Raw genomic sequence first — 24,504 nt, forward strand, 5'->3', positions numbered from 1 at the left:
CATTTAAATGGGAAGGTGGACCGTCATAATGTAAGATTGCGGGGTACGAAACAACCACATGAAGTTGTACAACGGGAGAGGGACTCTACAAAATTTAATATCTTTTGCGCAGTTTCACCGGGAAAGGTGTACGGTCCATTTTTCTTTGACGAGAAATGTTACAGGAAGCACATATCTCGTTGTGCTTGAGAACGACTTCATTTACCAACAGGATGGGGCATCGCCACACTGGCATCTACAAGTGTGATAATTTTAAAATCAAAGGATTACTGAACGATGGATCGGTCGCACTGGACCATATGGTTCAGCCTTACATTACTGGTCTCCAAGGTCACCGGACCTGACTGTATGTGATTATTTCTTGTGGGGGTTTATGAAAGACGGTTTATGTGCCTCCGTTACAAAAAACAATGAATGAACAGAGACACCGCATAACAACAGCTGTGGAAGCTGTAACTCTAGACATGCTCGCTGTAGTGTGGGAACAATTTGAGTACCGCCTTGACATATGCCATGCATCTCAAGGGAGGTATAGTGAACACTGATAAAAAGATATGGAAAAAACTTTTCAAGTTTTTCGTTCATCGACAAACAAAATTCATTGTATATGTTTATTAGAGGGTCTATACAGGGGCGATGTACTTGAGGACAATATTATGGAAATGGAAGAGAATGTAGATGAAGACGAAATGGGAGATACGATACTGCGTGAAGAGTTCGACAGAAGACTGAAAGACCTGAGTCGAAACAAGGCCCCGGGAGTAGACAACATTCCACTAGAACTACTGATAGCCTTGGGAGAGCCAGTCCTGACAAAACTCTACCATCTGGTGAGCAGATCTATGAGACAGGCGAAATACCCTCTGACTTCAGGTGTTGACAGATGTGAAAATTACCGAACTATCAGTTTCATAAGTCAAAGCTGCAAAATACTAACGCGAATTCTTTTCAGGCGAATGGAAAAACTGGTAGAAGCCGACCTCAGGGAAGATCAGTTTGGATTCCGTAGAAATGTTGGAACACGTCAAGCAATTCTGACCCTACAACTTATCTTAGAAGAAAGATTAAGGAAAGGCAAACCTACGTTTTTAGCATTTGTAGACTTAGAGAAAGTTTTTGACAATTTTGACTGGAATACTCTCTTTCAAATTCTGAAGTTGGCATGGATAAAATACAGGGAGCGAAAGGATATTTACAATTTGTACAGAAAGCAGATGGCAGTTATAAGAGTCGAGGGGCATGAAAGGGAAGCAGTGTTTGGAAAGGGAGTGAGGCAGGGTTGTAGCCTCTTTCAGATGCTATTCAATCTGTATATTGAGCAAGCAGTAAAGTAAACAAAGGAAAAATTCGGAGTATGAATTAAAATCCATGGAGAGAAAATAAAGACTTTGAGGTTCGCCGATGACATTGTAATTCTGTCAGAGACAGCAAACGGAAGAGCAGTTGAAAGGAATGGACAGTGTCTTGAAAGGAGGGTATAAGATGAACATCAACAAAAGCAAAACGAAGATAATGGAATGTAGTCAAATTAAGTCGCGTGATGCTGAGGGAATTAGATTAGGAAATGAGACACTTAAAGTAGTGAAGGAGTTTTGCTATTTGGGGAGCAAAATAACTGATGATGGTCGAAGTACAGAGGATATAAAATGTAGACGGGCAATGGCAAGGAAAGCGTTTCTGAAGAAGAGAAATTTGTTAACATCGAGTATTGATTTAAGTGTCAGAAAGTCGTTTCTGAAAGTATTTGTATGGAGTGTAGCCATGTATGGAAGTGAAACATGGACGATAAATAGTTTAGACAAGAAGAGAATAGAAGCTTTCGAAATGTGGTGCTACAGAAGAATGCTGAAGATTAGATGGGTAGATCACATAACTAATGCGGAGGTATTGAATAGAATTGGGGAGAAGAGGAGTTTGTGGCACAACTTAAGACGGGATCGGTTGGTAGGACATGTTCTGAGGCATAAAGGGATCACCAATTTAGTACTGGAGGGCAGGGTGAAGGGTAAAAATCGTAGAGGGAGACCAAGAGATGAATTCACTAAGCAGATTCAGAAGGATGTAGGTTGCAGTAGGTACTGGGAGATGAAGAAGCTTGCACAGGATAGATTAGCATGGAGAGCTGCATCAAACCAGTCTCAGGACTGAAGACCAAAACAACAACAACAACATGTTTATTAGTTTCAGGAATGTAGACATGCCAAATGGGACGATTCTTTTTGATACACCCTGTATAATGCAGTTATATATTGAAAACAAACATGAACCACAGGTCACTGAAGATGCCTCACAAATAAAAAGAAGCGAAATGCGTATGGCATAGAAATAAACAGCATTTCATTTAGTTGCACAGACGGACCACATCTCCTTGAAAAATGTGTCAGCTGGTCACGGTGAGAGTCCAACTGGTTCCGTGCCTGCGAACGACCTGTGTAGCGGCGCTTACGACGAGAGCGGACTGGCGCTGTTTAAGTTTACGGTCAGCTCGCGTGCGGCATGCACTGGTCGGGACTTCCCCGGGAGGAAATGAGCCAGCCAGTCAGCGCCCACGCCTCCCCTCCCCTCCCCGCCCACTACCCTGACGACGTCACAACAGCGAACCTCAAAGGCACCTGCTCCGCTATCAGCGCTTAAGGACCCAGCTCCACTGCTATATCTCCTTGACGTCATTCCAGGCACGACTCCGACACGTAAACATAAATTCCGTGCTCCGACACTAGCACATCAGTACCGACCGACTGCCGTATCATCTTATGCCAATGGTGTCATTGGATGTGGTATGGAGGAGTGTGCAGTTAGTACATTGCTCTCCATGCCGGTGCCAGGTTTCGTGACTCCAGTCCTACCACCAAGCTAAAATCTCTGGCAGTACTGGGCGTCGAACCCCCTCCTTCCACATGGCAGTCAACCGCACTGACCACTCAGCTACCGTGGTGGACGACTTGAACACGAGTCTCATCAAATTTAGAGAGAATATCGCTGTAAGCAAATATTTTGTGGAACACGTTGAAACTTCCGTTCATTCTAGAGGCACGCACGGCAGATTCAGCGCCTCACATGTTACGAACACTCACTTACTGCTACTCCTAGCGAAGGAATTTTAACATCCAAGGAGGCTTCTCTCGCATTTCTAATCTGCCTCAAGCTATCAGCAATGGCGCAGTCAGCGGTTTACAGCAAAAGAAAAAAAAAAGAGGACACTTTCGTCATCTCCAATATTCAGTCTTGTTCTCTCTGGTGTAAACGAAAGGCGAGCGCGAACTAACAGCGTTGTCTCCTGTTCGGTTCGTATTCGGCGGATCTCACTCGTGTTGCGCCCGTTGACGGTCTTTCGGCGTAACATTAAGCACAATTCCGCTCCACTTTGGTGTCAACAAAATATTTTCGCATTCGGAGGAGAAAGTTGGTGATTGGAATTTCGTGAGAAGATTCCGTCGCAACCAAAAACTCCTTTCTATTAATGATGTCCATCTGAAATCCTGTATCATTTCTGTGACACTCTCTCCCATATTTCGTGATAATACTAAACGTGCTGCCTTTCTTTGAACTTTTTCGATGTACTCAATCAGTCCTATCTGGTAAGGATCCCAGGGAATGTAAATAGCACAAGAGTAAACTTCGTAATTTTTTTTATTGAAGAGGAACAACAACCGAATTTCCTAGGAAGTAAACAAGTACGGATTTGTACCTGTTACGCTGATTATAAGGTATATGAGAGACCTGATCATTCTCGTTGCTTACGTTCATGCTGATTACATGGCTAAAGTACCACTGCTAAGTTTGAGAGTTTTGATGCTATGTAGAAATCGTTTACACGGAATCCCGCTATCTACCCAACAAACTACGAGGAGCGTTCAATAAGTAATGCGACACTTTTGTTCTTGGCGAGTTTCGGCTCAAAAAATTCCGAATTTGTTGTGAGAGATCGTAGAATGTTCTCGCTTCAGTGCCTGTAGTTTCGTGGAGTTCCGATAGGTGGCAGAGCTATACGTAGACTTCAGAATGGCATTTGTAACATTCGTCCAGTATTAAGAGTATTGTTCGTCTGTATTGGACTCTTACCAGTTGGGTCTGATTCAAAAGATTGAGAAGGTCCAAAGAAGAGACTGGTACATTCAGCCATCGCGAGAGCCCTAAGGAAATCGTCGTCACAAATACAAACGAACTTCTCCTCACACAAGTCCGCACACACAAGAGGATCTCACGAAACTTCATTGTACTTTCAAACAACTTACGGGAGTTCAGGCAGGTAATATTAACAGCGACCGCCAATATTTCGACGGGAGCACACCTTGCCATTTTCAAGGAAAACTGCAACGGACAGGCGATGTACAGGCAAATTTAAAGCCTCGGTTTTTGGACTAATGCAGGAAATATAACACACACACTGAACACTAGTGCGACGAAAGATGACCAAAGTCACCGACATCGGTAGTGAGACTACGAACTAGCAGGTGAGGTAACATTGACTCTATCCCTCTGTTTTTTGACAAGGGAGAGAGCAGGATTCCAAACAGTTAAAAAAAAAACCTCCATCCCTGTTTACAAAGTTGCTCGCTAATTTAATCTCAACCGCCTCCTTAATAACACTGTCCCAATAGCTGGACGTGCATGCCAATGTCTCTGTGTCATTACATAACATGGGGTGACCAGTATGTTCGGCAATAGCAGATCTACTTGTCTGCTGTAATCGTGTGTGCCGTTTATGCTCAGTGGATCGGTCCTCCACGGTCCTGATAGTTTGACCTACATATGCCATGCCACAGCTACAAGGAATGCGATGTACTCCCGCCTTACGCAAACCAACATCATCCTTAACGGAACCCAAAGCCGGCCGCTGTGGCCGAGCGGTTCTAGGCGCTTCAGTCCGGAACCACGCGGCTGCTACGGTCGCACGTTCGAATCCTGCCTCGGGCATGGTTGTGTGTGATGTCCTTAGGTTGGTTAGGTTTAAGTAGTTCTAAGTCTAGGGGACTGATGACCTCAGATGTTAAGTCCCATAGTGCTTAGAACCATTTGAACCATTTTTGAACGGAACCCAAAAGCACTCCAATTTTAGATAGAGGTCGGAAAATACATTTCACATCGTATTTCCCTAAAATGCGATCGATCTTGTTGGAAGTGCTTCCTGCGTAAGGGCAAGAAGGCAGTAGACTTAGGTGTCGACTCGGTACTATCATCAATCACGCGATGCACAGGTGGTTGACAGCGCAACGCATGTACAATCTGTCTTTCACTGCATTGACGAAACGTGGCCTCAAGATTGGACAGTTCGGCTGGCAAAGGCTCAGTGTCAGAAATGACATGTGCCCTGTGTACTAAGGTACGAAGTACCCCTTCACGCTGAGCCGGATGGTGACAACTATTAGCCTGTAAATACAACTCGGCGTCAGTAGGTTTCCTGTAAACTGCATGTCCGAATGATCCAAAACGTCAAGAAAGGGAAGGCAACCATCCTCTTACACCTCCATCGTAAAACGAATGTTCTGGTGGATCGAGTTCAGATGTTCTAGAAAGGCACTCAAATTCTCCCTACCATGAGGCCAAACAACAAAAGTAACATCAACATATCTGAAAAAACAGCTGGGTTTCAAAGGCGCCGACTCCAATGCACGTTCCTTGAAGTCTTCCATAAACAAGTTTTTGATCACAGGAGACAACGGACTACCCATCGGAACTCCGTCCGTCTGTTCCTAACACTGGTCGTTGAATAACAAGTAGGTGGATATCAACACATGCCGAAATATATTAGATAGAGCACCAAACCTAACCTCAACCACAACAAATCAGACAGAGGAAAACGAGTGACGAGAGAGACCACATCAAAACTTACTAAAATATCATTCAACTGCAGTCGCTCCAAAACACTTAAGAAATCAGCTGAGTTCCTGATACGATGTTCACACTGACCAACTTGTGGACTCAACAGAGAAGCAAGATGCTTGACTACACGATATGTCGGAGTGCCGATACTACCCACTAAAGGACGGAGAGGAACCCCTTCCTTCTGTACCTTCGTATAAAGCCAATTGTATGAAGTAGTCTATGCGACAGTTTGCACACACACACACACACACACACACACACACACACACACACACACACGCGCCAGATCAGCTGAGGGCGCTAATGTGCTGCTTCCTCGAATCGGGTGGGTGCGCCGGCCTCGGATCGAATCCGCCTAGCGGACTGACGACGAGGGCCGGTGTGGCGGCCAGCCTGGATGTGGCTTTTAGGCGGTTTTCCACATCCCATTAGGTGAATACTGAGCTGGTCGGTCACCATGTCCCGGTTCAGTTACACGACTTGCAGACATTTGAAAACGTTCACACTATTTCATGGCTTACACTAGATGCAGACATCCTGGGCTACAGTAACTCCATCCCCAGGGGGGTACGGGGTGGTGACAGGAAGGGCATCTGGCCACCCTCTGACACTAACATCGCCAGATCCATAGTAACAGGGCCGACCCCATGTTGAAGTGGAAAAGATGCCCAAAATTTCATTAATCATATTTTTTGACCTCATCATCATTGAACGTCATAAAATCACTGAACTGCTTCTCATCTGTCACCATGCACATCAGGAACTATCTGTGATATAGCAGCTATTGAAATGCGAAAGACACTAATAAATGTTCCAGTTGCCAATAATCGTAGTGTGCATGCAAGCTTTCCTTTAGGTTGTGACGGCCATTGATAATTAATGTTCTGATTTTAAATTTCTTTCCTCGAATGTAATGAGCAGCCAGCGGAAAGCGCCATTCAACATACGTGCAGAGTTTTGGAATAATGCTGAGGAAAACTGGAGTTGCAATTTAGTGTTAGGTGCACTATCGCCACACATTTCACGCTGACGAACAAACTGAGACACACTCTTCTTCCTTCCCTGAGCCATTTTGCTTTCCTCATCAAAAACAGTGCGCTCACTATGCAAAATGATCCTCTCTGAATGCCCAAGTTCTTGCCACGTGGCAGCAGCTATATCGTGTTGTATGTTGTGTGGCGATTATTAGCACCAAGGAACAGTAACGTAGCATTCATCGGTTGCGCTCTTCCCATATTCCCTTCCGTTCCCTCTAGTGTAAAATTTCGTTCACATGTACAGGAAAGTGGTAGGAAACAATGCGGAATTGTCTGCGAATTCTAGCTCGCTTGTGTTCGGTACCATTCGCTCCGGTGTAAAGGGAGCTTTAATGCGCGCGGGACGTATTCTCTATCTACACCTTCATACGCGAAGACTGCAGCTGTAAAGAATGCCAAGGGACATCCAGTGAGAAAAAGAGGTGTTTCGTGTAGAACATTGTTCGTGGTACGCTTTATTCATATTAGTCGACTAACTCAGCGCGCGCTGCTTCAACCACATCATCTGTATGGTCTGCACAGGTGTTTTTGTGTATTTTCCCTTTTGTTTTTCTGTAGTTGAAGTTTTGTGTTGTTCACAAATGGCAATATCTTCTAAGCGTGACATGCACATTAAGGCCATGGAAGCATGGCCTTGTGAGCTAAAAGTGATTTTGATACTTGCAGGCGGAAGTCTTTCTTAATCATCCCATTTGAGTTCTTGTGGTGCTATTTGCATAAAAACTTTCACCCCTAACACATATTTCTTTAGACGACAAATACCACTTTCCGTAGCTTTACAGTTAAATATGTTTTAATGTAATGAAATATTTGCATAAAAATTACACGATTTTTCCTTTCTTTTTCCAAGAATCCAAATACTAATTTTGTTAGCTCTAGCTTTAGAATTGTCGTAAAAGCGACACATTTTCGAGAAAACCTTTCGTCCCCTGTTTTATTCCCTTGGGGACGCAATTTAGAAAAATCCCCTCGTAAACTACGGCTACGCTATAAGATCGACACCGTCTAAAAATTTCAAGTTTCCGTCCTTAGCGGATTAGGCTGGATGATAATGAGTTTGTCATTAGGGACATTTCCTTTTATGTATATACACTAAAGCGCGGAATAAACTGGTACACCTGCCTAATATCGTGTAGGGGGCCCCCGCGAGGCCCCAGAACTGCTGCAACACGACATGGCATGGACTCGACTAAAGTCTGAAGTAATGCTGGAGGCAAATGACACCATGAATCCTGCAGGGCTGTCCGTAGACCAGTAACAACACGAGGGGGTGGAGATCTCTTCTGAACGTTGCAAGGCATCCCAGATGTGCTCAATAATGTTCGTGTCTGGGGAGTTTTGTGGGCAGCGGAAGTGTTTAAACTCAGAAGAGTGTTTCTGGAGCCACTCTGTACAATTCTGGACGTGTGAGATGTTACATTGTCCTGATGTAATTGCCGAAGTCCGTCGCAATGCACAATGGACATCAGTGGATGCAGGTGATCAGACAGAATGCTTACGGACGTATCACCTGTTAAAGTCGTAACTAAACCTATCAGGGGTCCCATATCACTCCATCTGCACCTGCCTCACGCCATTACAGAGCCTAGAATAGTTCCCTGCTGACATGCAGCGTCCATGGATTCATGACGTTGTCTTCATAGCCATACACGTCCATCCGATCGATACAATTTGAAACGAGACTCGTCCCACCAGGCAACAAGTTTCTAGTCGTCAATAGCCTAATGTCGGTGTTGACGAGCCCAGGTGAGGCGTAAAGCTTTGAGTCGTGCAGTCATGAAGGGTACACGATTGGACCTTCGGCTCGGAAAGCCCATATCGATTATGTATCGTTGAATGGTTCGCACGCTGGCACATGTTGGTGGCCCAGCATTGAAATCTGCAGCAATTTGCGGAAGGGTTGCACTTCTGTCGCATTGAACGATTCTCCTCAGTCGTCGTTGGTCCCGTTCTTGCAGGACCTTTTTCCGGCCGCAACTATGTGGGAGGTTTGATGTTTTACCGGATTCCTGATATTCACTGTACACTCGTGAAATAGTCGTACGGGAAAATCCCCACTTCATCGCTGCCCGGAGATGCTGTGTGCCATCGCTCGTGCGCCTGCTATAACACCACGTTCAAACCGAGTTAATTCTCAATACCTGCCATTGTAACAGCAGTAACCGATCTAACAACTGCGTCAGTTGTGTTATATAGGCGTGGCCAACCGCAGCGCCATATTCTACCTGTTAACGTATCTCTGTATTTGAATACGCATGCCTGTACCAGTTTCTTTGGCGCTTTAGTGTAACTGCATGATTAAACAAGAAATGGAAGCTGTATCTCTAATTTCGGATTCTCGCTAATGGCAGTCTTGTTAGCATGTGTGCATGTATACAGTGATGAGTGCAAGAAAAATTGCTGGTAGTAATAGTACTGTGTGCGGTGTTCGCGCCAAGAAATTCTATTCAGGGACGGTTTGGACAAATGTGAGGATGATGAGAATTCCTCGCACTCACATTAAGATCGTGAATATGTTCCTGAATGCAAAGCCGTTTCTAATCACATAAATGTGAATAATTCTTTAAGCATGTAAACAATGTTAGGTTGTCTTCCTTCCCACTGTTTACCTGAATTTAGCTTACATATGATGGCAGGATTGTTGTCGTAATGCAAAAGTCAGTGTCATCATCTGTATCAATTTGAACCTTTTACATTTGTATTTTTGAGAGGTTTCACAGTAATGTTTCGTTACTTCGGCCAGCAAGCAAACGGTGGTAAGTCAACGGTAACTAGTGTTATGTGCACCCTGTTTGCAAGTGACCAATATTAAGTACCTATTAATTTCTAAGAATAAAATTTTGCATATAATTTACTGTTTTAAAAATATGTTGTTACTCTAGCAATATCTGAAAAGCCCGCCCGGTTAGCCGCGCGGTCTGACGCACTGCTTTCCGGGCGGGAAGGTATGCCGGTCCCCGGCACGAATCCGCCCGGCGGATTAGTGTCGGGGTCTGGTGTGCCGGCCAGTCTGTGGATGATTTCTAAGGCGGTTTTCCATCTGTGCCGGCGAATGCGCGCTGGTTCCCCTTATTCCGCCTCAGTTACATTATGTCGGCGATTGCTGCGCGAACAAGTTCTCCACGTCCGCGTACACCATAATTACTCATTCCGTACTGTCGCCTAACTAACAAAATACGAGCGCACGGAATATCAGACCAGCTGTCTTACTGCATTGAAGGGTTTCTAACAAACAGAACACAACATGCCATTGTGAATGGAGACAAATCTTCATTTAAGTAACTTCGGTCCTGCCACATGGTAGTGTTATAGGACCATTACCTTTCTCAATATATATAAATGACGTAAGAGATGAACTCGGAAGTTCCAAGTGTGGTGTCTTGTACCGTAAGGAAGCAAAGGAAGACGATGTTGGTATGGGTGACTGGTATCCTCTTTCTAAAACACAAATGCACACCTGGTTTATTAAGGTTCTTTATTTGCTTGTACTGGATACTTTACTTGTATAGAGTCCATATGCTGTGGTACAGGCTCAGCAGTAATAGTCCTCTTGCAGACAGTGTCGGTAATTTTGCTGCAGCCACAAATCTGGTGACTGTGTGCTGTCGTAACCTGTGACGTGGACTGAGCCGGCTCCGCAGATAAAGGCGGCAACCGCGGTCAGTGTGAGTCAGTGGGGCCCTCTCGTCTGTGGTGCCGGCCTAAAGGCATGCTCTCGAGAGGGCGCTGGCGGCGTCTTGCTTGCAGGTGTGTCTCTGGCCTCTCTCGTGATAGGCGCGCTTCATCCAGCGCCTACTATTGATCTTCGAGCTACATCTTTGCCGATAGATTACGCCAGTACGCCAAGAGGCTATTCACGGATGATACTGTTGGACACAGACCTGTCTCGATGCTAGGAAATTGTTGCGAAATGCAGAAAGACCTACAGAGGAATGACCTGAGATGCAGGGAGTGGAAACAGACACTAAATATAAACAAATGTAATGTACTATGAATACATAGACAGAAAGATCCTTTGTTGTACGGTTATAAAATTTCACAAGAGTCACTGGAAGCAGTTATTTCCATCAAGTATGTATGAGAGTGTATATGGAGCGATTTGAAGTGGGATGACAACATAAAATTGTGTGTAAGGCAGATGTCACTGAGATTCAAGGAATGGATCTTCAGGCCAATGAGTCCATCAACAAATTACTTCTCCGACCAGTACTTGAATACTGCGTGCCAGTATTGCAACTGCACCATATAGGACTGATACAGGAAATAGAGAAGATCCAAAGAAGAGCAACACGTTCTGTCACAGTTTCATTTAGCAAGTGCAGAAGGGTCACAGAGATGCTCACTCAACTGCAGTGGCAGACACTGCCAGGGAGGCTTTGTGCACCACGACGCGGTCTACTGTTAAAGTCCACAGGGCGTACATTCCTAGAAAAGTCAACCAATATATTGCTTACTGAAACCACAGGACAGGACAGATAGAACAAATTGTGGGAAGGGGCCAAAATAAGGGGCTGTCAGTTCCACTCGAACACACATAACTTTATTCAGTTGCCCAAGCATTACAGCGCAAATTGTATCCTTAAATAATATTTCAAATGAGGATGAAGGCCCAAACAGTCTAAGATTTAACAAGTAAGGAATTTAAATTTTAAGACGGCTGAAGGCCCACGATTGAAAAACACAACTACAATGAATTTTCAAACGGCAGAAGGCCCAAAGCCTTATCCAGAAAAAAATTATTTTAAATGAGGCTAGAGGCCCAAACAATGCAAGACTTGATAAGTCAGGAACTTTCCATTGTAAAGCAGCTGAAGGCCGATTATTTAAAACCCAACTAAAAGCGTATATATTCAAACCATCGGCTATGATCCATTAAAATACACAACCAAACACCAATATGAAAAGGCTGTACAGCCAGCGGCGCTCAAAAGTTTCCGGGGGTCGGTCTGCACTTGAAATATTAACGTTCGCTTAGGGGAGACAGGCAGTCGGCCCAACCATCCACAATCCGACGACAACCCAACCGACAGACCGTCAACAGACCAATGCTCAAGGTGAGTTCCGCTCCGCACAAGGTGAGTTCCGCTCCACATTTGCACCAAAATTCCACCGATGCTGACAGCAGAGACTGTGGAGCCAAACAAAAACGGATCCGAGACAACCCATAAGAGGTGGACGACCCGAAAACCCACGTCGTTTAATCAAACGACCGACTAACTCAGAGGCACTACGCCGACAACACTTAAATAAACTTGTCAGTGAAAATCACATAAACTACACACAGCCACACGAACATCTGCACGAGGGCTAGACGATGCTCACGGCAGTGACTGTGCAATAACGAGGACGAACCACGAGTCGGAGCACGCGGCCAACCCACAAGTAATCGCCGGCCCAATACACGTCGTCCAACAAGACGACCGACCGACGGCCAACCAAAGTCGTCCCCACCAAAAACATGTGTGTCAGCAATCATCGGGCAAGTGATGGCTATCTGCCTCTTCCTGACGCTGCATGCCGCACTGGTGCTACGTCACGACTGCGCCAACCGACAAACTGCTACACATCAGTACGGAAACAGCACTAAAATAACTGGGCAGGAGGCATCACAAGCTGCACACAATATCACAAACACTTGGACGAACAACGCGACTAACGGTAAAAGCTGTGACTATGCAGTGACGAGGACGAACTACGAGTTGAGACACACACACCCCCAACCCATAAACGATCGCGAACAATCACGTCGTCCGGTAAGACAACCAACAGACGATCAACCAAGATCGTCCCTATTGAAACCATGTGTGCCGGCAACAGTCGGGCGAGTCATGGCAACCCGACCGACTCCTGCCGCGTCCCAACTGTCCGACTGCCAGGTGCGAACTCCACTGCTGGCGCGTTGCGACTCACTGCCAGATACGAACTAACTTCTCAACACACGACAACCGGGAAGAAACAGCAGTCCAGCAGTGGTAATACGGCGGAGCATATATACACCACTGCCCATTAAAATTGGTACACCACGAAGATGACGTGCCACAGACGCGAACTTTAACCGACAGGAAGAAGATACTGTGATATGCAAATGATTAGCTTTTCAGAATATTCACACATGGGTGGCGCCGGTGGCGACACCTACAACGTGCTGACACGACGAAAGTTTCCGACCGATTTCTCATACACAAACAGCACTTGACCGGCGTTGCCTGGTGAAACGTTGTTGTGATGCCTCGTGTAAGGAGGAGAAATGCGTACCATCACGTTTCCAACTTTGATAAAGGTCGGATTGTAGCCTATCGCGACATTGCTGCTCGCGTTGGTCGATATCCAATGACTGTTAGCAGAATATGGAACCGGTGGGTTCAGGAGGGTAATACGGAACGCCGTGCTGGATCCCAACGGCCTCATATCACTAGCAGTCAAGATGACAGGCATCTTATCCGCTTGGCTGTAACGGATCGTGCAGCCACGTCTCGATCCCTGAGTCAACAGATGGGGACGTCTGCAAGACAACAACCATCTGCACGAACAGTTCGACGACGTTTGCAGCAGCATGGACTATTAGCTCGGAGACCGTGGCTGTTGTTACCCTTGACGCTGCATCACAGACAGGAGCGCCTGCGATGGTGTGCTCGACGACGAATCTGGATGCACGAATGGCAAAACGTAATTTTTTCCGATGAATCCAGGTTCTGTTTACAGCATCATGATGGTCGCATCCGTGTTTGGCGACATCGCGGTGAACGCATATTGGAAGCATGTATTCGTCGTCGCCATACTGGCGTATCATCCGGCGTGATGGTACGAGGTGCCATCGGTTACACTTCTCGGTCACCTCTTGATAGCATTGACGGCACCTTGAACTGTGGACGTTACATTTCAGATGTGTTACGCCCCGTGGCTCTAGCCTTCATTCGATCCCTGCGAAACCCTACATTTCAGCAGGATAATGCACGACCGCATGTTGCAGGTCCTGTACGGGCCTTTCTGGATACATAAAATGTTCGACTGCTGCCCTGGCCAGCACATTCTCCAGATCTGTCACCATTTGAAAACGTCTGGTCAATGGTGGCCGAGCAACCGGCTCGTCACAATACGCCAGTCACTAATCTTGATGAACTGTGGTATCGTGCTGAAGCTGCATGGGCAGCTGTACCTGTACACGCCATCCAAGCTCTGTTAGACTCAATGCCCAGGCGTATCAGTGCCGTTATTACGGCCAAAGGTGATTGTTCTGGGTACTGATTTCTCAGGATCTATGCACACAAATGGCGTGAAAATATAATCACATGTTAGTTCTAGTAAAATATATTTGTCCAATGAATACCCGTTTATCATCGGCATTTCCTCTTGGTGTAGCAATTTTAATGGCCAGTAGTGTAGATAACCTCTGCTGTTTCCCCTCGCGGGCAGGCAAGGCAGCAACTCAGTAACACCAGTAATTGAATTAATAAAACGAGGTGGCAATACAGTAAAAACAGAATGTAAAAAAAGAGAGAGATGGCACGAACACGAGCCACGCACAGCTCACTTACTCGTACGCACGTCTCGCGGAAAGATTATCAAGACCAAACTAGAGAGATTTGAACTACATGCAGGCTTATCGGCAATCGTTCTTCCCGTGAACGACACGCGACAGGAATAGGAGAAGAGGAACTGCTACTCAAAGCGTCCTGCATTACGCCATAAGGTGCTCTGTGGAGTATAGATGTAGATATAGGAGTATATGTCGATAAAGCTGATCTATGGGATCATGTAATTAACTAAAACACGACATCTCGCCTGAGAACCATTTTAAAACCCTGTCTTACTTCTGCACCGTCGTTTCACGCAGCAAGTAGCTCGATAACTAACGCGGCCACACGCCCCTAACGCCTACGCATCAGCGTGGCGCTGTTGTTGAGGGCCGTGAAACCCAATAGGGGAAGGGCTGCCCTCGCGATAAGACGGGCCCTAAATTAAAGGGTCGCGTGCTGCCCTGTTCCGCCGGACCACCTGCCTTTCTAACCCGCGATAGCACGCCGGCCAGGAAGGTAAATTTGGCTTGCAAATGGTGCTCCCCCTGCGCGTATCGACTGCGCCCTGGTGGTCAGGGGAGATGGAAGTCCTTGGCCCGTCCTCCGAGCCCTTAGCTGCGGTCCGCTGCACGCGCCTGCACTCCACACTATACATCCCCTCGAGGACACACGCCAGCGTGGCTGGAGGCCGTTAGCGCAGCAGCCATGTCCTCCGCCACACTCCACTAAACTGCAGTTGCTCCGAAGCACATAATGTCCTTTACGTACACTGATGAGACCAAACATTATGACCACTGCCCACCGCGAGAGTGAATGCAACCTGGTAGCGCTGCAGCCCATGACGCGGTAAAGAAAGTACACAAGCGGGACAGAGGGGAAGAGACAATCATTGTAGCGACGACAAGGGTCACCAATGACGCTATACGTAGTCTTCAAAATGGCGTCTCTAACGGAGATACGTTCAAACCATAGAGCTGGGAAACCTAAGATATTAATGGGAAGTTACAGACCTGGCACTTAACAAAAGCACGGCGAATCATTGGGCAAGGCGTCTGTCATCATCGCAACAAGATTGCACAAACCTGTGCGATCTCCAACGTGCTGGCTTGCCTCACACAACTGTGACTCTCCACAGCTGGATCGTGCGCACTCTCTCATTCGAGGTGATCCACGGATCACAGTCGATCATCTTTCTGCTCAGCTGGACGCCTGTATTGGTAGTGCTGAGACACTGGTCCGTCAGTTGTGGTACTGGAAGGTGTGTGTCCACTTTGGACAACAGTGTATTGACAACTGTCATGTGTATAGCGTACGTTGGGGGCAGAACTGACTGTAGTTAATATTCCTTTGCCAGGATGGGTACCCTCAACTTGAATGTCTTTGCTCAGCGTTCCCTAACCTAGAAGGCTGCTCCCATGAGTGGAAGCTAGCACAAGCAACCACATACTCCGAGCAGCCCGGATAGAACTGTTTCCCTGGAACCCTTGATGTCGCCAACAGAGCCCCATCGTTTAAGCCATCCGAGCAATTCATAGGATGGCGTTGTAGTTGGTGGGACCCACAAAAGGACCATTTGGATTTCTTCTGCTTGTCCATTCGTGTCAGTTCGCGTTCCCTATTTCGTCTGTTTATCCCACGTTAAAACTGGTCGCTGTACTCACAGACCAAGACAGCTTTTTTATTTCGATTAATTGTTCATGCCTGCCATTCTGATGACGTTATGGGTCATACCAGACAGGTACTATCGACTGGTTCAATATATTCGAAGTTGTCTACCTGCCTATGTAATACTTCCACTGTCCAGTTGGACCAGTACTGCACTTGGCCCAGCCCACTACTCAGTGTGACCCTATGGTGTGGTGTTTCAGGGCTTCAACGGGGAGGACAGCGTGCTGCTGCCACTGGCGCTGGCGGGGGTGGTGCTGGTGCTCGTCATCATCATCGCCGCCTGCTACGCCATCCGCAGACACCGCCACAAGGTCAACCGCCGCCAGGCCATTGGGGTGAGTCTGCGCCACCAGTTGATGCCCATCGTCATTGTCATGTGTATAGCGTATGCTCCTTTCACAGACTGGGTACCCTCAACTTGAATGTCTTTGCTCTGCATTGTGTGTTACCGCAGACGATGCTGTGTACTGCAAGCATCCTGCATTAATAATACACAAAAAGTATAAGTGTTCCACAGGGATCAGTGCTAGGTCCAGTATACTTTGTATCTACCCATCCCTAGTGTACTCCAAGGTTATGTGGTAGTTACAGCTTTCACTGTGCATATCAAGCTACATAGACAAATTATGGCTGGAGCCCCCTCATGCCTGTCAAGGATCATTTTCAGGACTGTTGCTACTTTTTCCCTATCTCAAGAACATACCTGCCAGCTGTGGACTGTGATGCTACATCATCAACACAGTCAACACTTTGTGCTTCATATCACAAATTTTGGACGAAGATGCAAGTGCCCCCCAATGATTACTATTAGCCCCATTGTGATTTCCTACACATAAACCTACCCACCACTGTTGGATACCAAGACTGAGTCATTACAACAGAAGGTACCATACATCTCATGCCACCTACATACAGTATCATCGAAAAGTGCTTGCGTCTCTCAGAGATCACTGTTAGGATCCTACTGTATCTGGAGGACCTCCAGACGACCAGCGGACTTTAAAGCCATCTCATTAGCACAACTGAAACTGTGCACCTCACGCCAAATAAATAAATTGTGGGGTTAAAATACAGGTGGCTTCTGAGACTCATTATAAGTATCATAGTTATTTTACGTGTTTCTTAAGGGCCTACACACCACCAGTTGACAATGAAGCTAAGTCAGCTGTGAAAGTCAGGCCACCCATATAAATCACAGCGTGGAACATTCAACAGCGTGGAACGCATAAAATATTTTTTTTTAGTTAAGACAACCTGTTTCGACAGAATTTGCTGTCATCTTCGGGTCTTAAAAATCTTTTTGTTGTGAAACGTGATCATTTTACGTTGTACCTCAAGCCACATTATCATGTGATGTGAGGTTCAACGTAAAATGAACATGTTTCACAACGAAAAGGTTTCTAAGACCTGAAGATTACAGCAAAGTCTGTCAAAGCCGGTTGTGTTGAATAATGAAATATGTTATGCAATCTAGGTTAAATGTCTTGTAGCAACTAAAACGACTCTCTTTTCCAATATTCTCAGATTGAGAAAATTCAATCAAATTGTACTTGTGTTCCTAAAGAATCACTGTCAGAACCATTGCTACTTTTATTCCATCTAAGGATCCTCCCCACCACCAGAGGCCTTCCCAGCTATCTCATTAGCACAGCCTGCACTGTCTATGTCACGTTCATAAATAAATTATGAGGTAAAGATGTAGATGTTCCCCGAGGATTGTCATACTTCATGTACCTTAAAACACTACCCAGCACGAATGTAACCCAAAGTTATGTCATTAACACAACACTGTCCATCTCTCACCACCTACCAAATCGCAGCCAAATGCACTGGTGCACTTCTATGATCACAGGTTTGTTGTTACTTTTTCTGTATCCAAAGGACATTCCCACCAACAATAAGTGACCTATGTTATTCAGCACAGTTTTGTGCACTTCAAGCCACATGCACAAAATCTGTATATATAATTGGGGTGTTCCTCGAAGCTGTGACAGTCGCAATTTTTCCTATATCTTAAGGATCAAACCACCAACAGTGTACTTGGAAGCTAAATTATAGCCCAAAGGAGCTGGCGCCCTCAAGGACCATTGTTAGGATTATTGATTCTGAACAGTGGCCTTTAACGCTATGTCACAGGCACAGCCAGCGCTGTGCACGTCTTCTTACATGCATAAACTTTGTACACAATGTACAATCACGGTCAGGTCCTGTGTTATGTTTCCTATATGTTAAGGAATTACCAATCACCAGTGGACTCTGAGGTTATTCCACTACCATACCATTAACTGTGCACTTTACGTCATATAACTGAATTATTGCATAAAAGTTAGGTTGATTGGTGTATTTCCAAAGTCTTAGGAACCTACCCACCACCAGTACACTGCAATGCTACATCAGTTGCAGAGTCGGTAGCACCTCATTCCACCAGCATAATGTGCAAAACGTACAGATGGCCGTCGAGGATGAATATTGTACCCATATCTTAAGGACCTAATTTTTGCCTTCCACAGGATACAAATATTGTTCTCTCGGCGCCCAGCAGCAGAGTCTTACTACGCAGTGCACTGAGTAAAGTTCAGTCTCGCGCAGATCAGATTCAGGCTTGCATGAAGGGTAACAAAACCGGGCGTAGAATGTCGACGACATACCACTGTACTGTAAGGATACTACGGATGACAACCAAAGGCGTCCTGCTGTGACAGGAAATGCCATCACAGACCTTCACTCCTGGTTGTCGGGCAGTATGGTGGGCGACAGCCACGTTGGTATTCCACCACTATCCAGGGAATAACCAGAGACGTCATCGGCCTGGAATCTCATTGACTGGAGTAGAACTGTCTTCAGTGACGGGTTCCGCTTCGAAATAAGCCCCGAAAACCAGCGAAGATGTGTCTGGAGATGCCCCAGACAGCGGTGGGACATCAAATTGATTTTTGGCTGCCAAACAGCCCAACAATTAAGTGTGATGGTCTGGGTGTCATTTATTTTCATAGCACGACCCTTTGGTCATCATCTGTGGTGCCCTTGCAGCACGGCGACACGTCGATAATATTCTACGACCCCTTCTGTTGCCCTTCATGGCAAGCCGTCAGCCTGCTCACGGTGAGAGTTTCTACTGCTACTGGCTTGCCCAACAAGGTCGCCAGATCTCTCCCCAATCGAGAACGTTTGGGGCTTTATGAGTAATTTTGACGAACTTCAGCGTTAATTGGACAGAATTTGTCACGATATCAATCAATGCCAAGCCGAACAACTAGCCGAATAAGGTCTAGAGGTGCACCAATGCATTATTAATTCGCTCAATTTGTAAAGTTCTTTCTCTTGAATAGATCATCCAATTTTTCTGGAATTGTAATCATTTGGTTGTCTATATCACTCTACCCACTTCTATCCCATTCGGATATTTCCTTCGCGGTGCGATGCCTTCTCTTTTTTTCTTATCTTAGACTGTACATCCAAATCCATGGCTAGGTAATCAACACAGTAATTTAATGGTGCGGAATTGAATGCTTCATGTACTATAGCTGCGTTGTCAGCGCGACGGAACGCGATGCTAAGGGGCTCGGGTTCGATTCCCGGTTGGGTCGGAAATTTTTACGCTAAGGGACTGGGTGTTGTGCTCTCTTCATGATCATCATTCCCATCGACGCGCAAGTCCCCGAGGTGGCGTCAAATCAAAAGACTTGCACCAGGCGAACGGTCCACCCGACGGGAGGCCCTAGCCACACGAAATTAGACTGTTGCTTTCCGGCCATTTGCGAGCTTGTTCAAAGCGTCCAAGAATTGCACATCTGAGTGGCGCATACACGCGGCCGTTAGTGCCGTGCACCTCCATGATTCTTGCTAACCGCTTGACTGAGGTGATTAACAGACGCCACCTCCACCTCGCTGCCCCTAGGTAGGATAATCGCCGCTGTTTGGTGGCGACAGAATAGACACACCACTTGTCGATTCTGAGACCATGTCATTAGGACAAGCCAAACTGTTCTCCTTATGGCCAAAAGATGTACATATCATCCCAGGATCACTGTTAGGACCATAATTCATTCTAATGTATCCACATGAACTAATTTATCATAGTTCAACTAATTTGTAGGAAATATTTTTGAATAATTGAAAAACTGGATTTATCTGGGTACATATTTATTACTTCTGCTTCCACCTCACGCTGTCCACCTACTCCGTCCTCCTCTCTGTCCATCTATTTCTCCACCTTTACGTTCACTCTATTCATTCGTTCCTGTTCCTCTCTCTGTCCATCTGCTCCTCTCCTATTTTTCTGCCCATCTCGTCCTTTCTTTATCCATCTCCTCCTCCTCCCCCTTCTCACTATCCATCTCTTCCTCTTATCTTTGCCTTTCCACTTCTCCCTTTCCCTTATCTCTCATCTGCTCCTTTTCCATATGTACCCATGCCCTTCATCCCTCTCCCTCTCTGTCCATCACTTCCACTGCCCTTCTCTCCCCACGTTATCACCAAAGGGACAATAAGAGATTGCTGGTTCTTACCCACTTACTATTTCTTTCCAGACCAATTTTGGGTGAAATCGAGCCAGGGGTTTGGGATAAGCCTTTTACCCGTGGCCTTGCCCACATACGCACACGTCACATATACACTGAAGAGCCAAAGAAACTGGTACACCTGCATAATGTCGTATGGGGCCCTCGCTATCATGAAATGCCGCAACACGACGTTGCATAGACTCGAATAATGTCTGAAGTAGTGCTGGAGGGAATTGACACCATGAATCCTGCAGGGCTGTCCATAAATCCTTCTGAACAGCACATTTCAAGGCATGCAAGATATGCTCTATTGAGCATGTCTGCGGAGTTTGGTGGCCAGCGAAAGTAACATCAGAAGAGTGTTTCTGGAGCCACTCTGTAGCAATTCTGGACGAGTGGGGTGTCGCATTGTCCTACTGGAATTGCCCAAGTCCGTCGGAATGCACAATGGACATGAATGGACGCAGGTGGCCAGACAGGATGAATACGTACGTGTCACCTGTCAGAGTCGTATCTAGACGTATTAGAGGTCCCATATCACTCGAACTTCACACGCCCAACACCATTACACAGCCTCCACCAGAATGAAAAGTCCCCTGCTGACATGCAGCATCGCCGGCCGGAGTGGCCGAGAGGTTCTAGGCGCTACAGTCTGGAATCGCGCGACCGATACGGTCGCAGGTTCGAATCCTGCCTCGGGCATGGATGTGTGTGATGTCCTTAGGTTAGTTAGGTTTAAGTAGTTCTAAGTTCTAGGGGACTGATGACCTCAGAAGTTAAGTCCCATAATGCTCAGAGCCATTTGAACCGTTTTGAACATGCAGGATCCATGGACCCCTGAGGTTGTCTCCATACCTGTACACGTTCATTTGCTCGATACAATTTGAAAAGAGTCTCGTCCGATCAGGCAACATGCTTTCAGCCATCAACCGTCCAATTTCGTTGTTGACAAACCCAATCGGGGCGTAATGCTTTGTGTCGTGCAGTCATCAAAGGTACACGAGTGGGCCTTCGTTGAATGCTTCACGCTGACACTTATTGATGGCCCAGCACTGAAATCTGCTGCCATTTGCGGAGGGACTGCTGTCACATCGAACGATTCTCTTCAGTCGTCGTTGGTCCCGTTCTTGCAGGATCTTTTTCCGGCTGCAGCGATGTCGGAGGTCTGATGTTTTACCGGATTCGTCATATTCATGGCACACTCGTGAAACTGTCAAATAGGAAAATCCCCACTTCATCGCTATCTCGGGGATGCTGTGTCTGTCACTTGTGTGCCGACTTTAACATCACATTCGGACTCACTTAAATCTTGATAAGCTGCCATTGTAGCAGCAGTAACCGATCTAACAACACATGTTGTCTTATATAGCCGTTGCCGACAGCAGTGCCATATTCTGCTTGTTTACATATCTCTGTATTTGAATGCGCGTGCCTATAGGAGTTTCTTTGGCGCTTCCGTGTATTATGCAATACGGATATTCAAGCTGCCTCGTAGTGCCGTTCCTAAAATGTTCATTGCCTTTCCCCGCCATTTGCTTTTGTTTTCCTCTGGCGAAATACGAGGTGCATTAAAGTTCTAAGGCCTCCGATTTCTTTTCTAATTAACTACTCACCCGAAATCGATGAAACTGGCGTTACTTCTCGAAGTAATCGCCCTGCAGACGTACACATTTCTCACAACGCTGACGCCATGATTCCATGGCAGCGGCGAAGGCTTCTTTAGGAGTCTGTTTTGACCACTGGATAATCGCTGAGGCAATAGCAGCACGGCTGGTGAATGTGCGGCCACGGAGAGTGTCTTTCATTGTTGGAAAAAGCCAAAAGTCACTAGGAGCCAGGTCAGGTGAGTAGGGAGCACGAGGAATCACTTCAAAGATGTTATCACGAAGAAACTATTGCGTAACGTTAGCTCGATGTGCGGGTGAGTTGTCTTGGTGTAACAGCACACGCGCAGCCCTTCCCGGACGTTTTTGTTGCAGTGCAGGAAGGAATTTGTTCTTCAAAACATTTTCGTAGGATGCACCTGTTACCGTAGTGCCCTTTGGAACGCAATGGGTAAGGATTACGCCCTCGCTGTCCCAGAACATGGACACCATCATTTTTTCAGCACTGGCGGTTACCCGAAATTTTTTTGGTGGCGATGAAGCTGTGTGCTTCCGTTGAGCTGACTGGCGCTTTGTTTCTGGATTGAAAAATGGCATCCGCGTCTCATCCATTGTCACAACCGACGAAAAGAAAGACCCATTCATGTTGTCGTTGCGCGTCAACATTGCTTGGCAACATGCCAGACAGGCAGCCATGTGACTGTCCGTCAGCATTCGTGGCACCCACCTGGATGCCACTTTTCGCATTTGTCATGCAGGATTGTGTGCACAGAACCCACAGAAATGCCAACACTGGAGGCGATCTGTTCAACAGCCATTCGGCGATCCCCCAAAACAATTCTCTCCACTTTCTCGATCGTGTCGTCAGACCAGCTTGTGCGAGCCCGAGGCTGTTTCGGTTTGTTGTCACACAATGTTCTGCCTTCATTAAAGTGTCGCACCCACGAACGCACTTTCGACACATCCATAACTCCATCACCACATGTCTCCTTCAACTGCCAATGAATTTCAGTTGGTTTCACACCACGCAAATTCAGAAAACGAATGATTGCACGCTGTTCAAGTAAGGAAATCGTCGCCATTTTAAGTATTTAAAACAGTTCTCATTCTCGCCGCTGGCGGTAAAATTCCATCTGCCGTACGGTGCTGCCATCTCTGGGACGTATTGACAATGAACACGGCCTCATTTTAAAACAATGCGCATGTTTCTATCTCTTTCCATTCCGGAGAAAAAAATCGGAGGCCTTAGAACTTGAATGCACCTTGTACATTGTCTGATCACAATTATCTGGACACCCATGTGTAATGCGGAGTTGACCATTAACATCAGGAGACACGGACCTGCCAGCATAAGGGTAGGCAGAAAGTGTTGTTTTGTCGTAGAGGATTAATAGCAGCAAATTGGGTCCGTCAGGAGAGATCAGTGACTTCGAACCTGGACTAATCACTAGATGTCACCTGACTTACAAATATAGCACGGATATTTCAGTTTTTCTAATGTTCTCCAAATCGACTGAAACGCGAAGAAACAACCTCAGCTAACCGAGACCAGGTAGACCTCATAAACTGACTGACGGGGACCGTCAAGCACTGTGGAGGGTGGTCCTAAAACGCCGCGTAACCACGGCCGTATGAATCAATCGTGTGTTCCAAAGTGCTACGAACACTCCAGCTAGCACAGTGATAGTGTGTAGGGAGTTAAAAAGAATGAGGTATAATGGTATAACTGTACCTCATTAGCCACACATTTCTGTAGTCGATGGTAAGCGGCACTTGATGCCACTGGACAATGGACGAATGGAAATAAGTGCAGTGATGAATCAAGCCGTACCCTGTAGCAGTCTGATGGACGGGTGATTGTGGTGAATGCCTGGCGCATTGGCGCATAAGAAAACGTTGAAGTCGGGAGAATATGAGCACATTTTCTAGCGTTTTACGATGCGAACAATCGAGGAACGACAATTGTATCAGTACGACAGAGAACCCTGCCTCGAAGCTGCGTCTGTGAGACAAAAGTTCGTGGACACTGACACTCGTGAAATGGACTGGCCGGCCCAGAGTTCGCCCTGAACGCAATGGGACACCTTTAAAATGAGTTACAACGTCCAGTTCACTAAAGGGCACAGAATTCAACATCACTAACTTCTCTCGTTTCGTATCAACTCCGCTCGAGACTGCGGCGTCCGAGATCAGTAACGTCTCTAGTTCGGATCGAGGATGAATGGGCTGCCATACCTCCACAGACGTTCAAGGACGTCAGTGAAAGAGTGCCCTGCAGATTTCAAGCGGGCATAGAGATGAAGTGTGGGAGTCCCCCACCCAGTGTGCACTAATACACTCCTGGAAATTG

General features: G+C 46.4%; 1 protein-coding gene across 2 annotated transcripts in view; it reads left to right on the top strand.

Moving 5' to 3' along the window:
• LOC124717086 overlaps positions 1–24,504 on the top strand; it is a 583,165-nt gene that overhangs the window by 478,054 nt on the left and 80,607 nt on the right. For both annotated transcript variants that reach the window (XM_047243783.1, XM_047243784.1), the window contains exon 6: positions 16,249–16,383. In XM_047243783.1, the coding sequence (XP_047099739.1) occupies positions 16,249–16,383 (135 nt within the window). The remainder of the gene's footprint in view (positions 1–16,248; positions 16,384–24,504) is intronic.

The sequence above is a fragment of the Schistocerca piceifrons genome, chromosome 9 (assembly GCF_021461385.2).
Source record: "Schistocerca piceifrons isolate TAMUIC-IGC-003096 chromosome 9, iqSchPice1.1, whole genome shotgun sequence".
NCBI classification, from domain to species: domain Eukaryota; kingdom Metazoa; phylum Arthropoda; class Insecta; order Orthoptera; family Acrididae; genus Schistocerca; species Schistocerca piceifrons.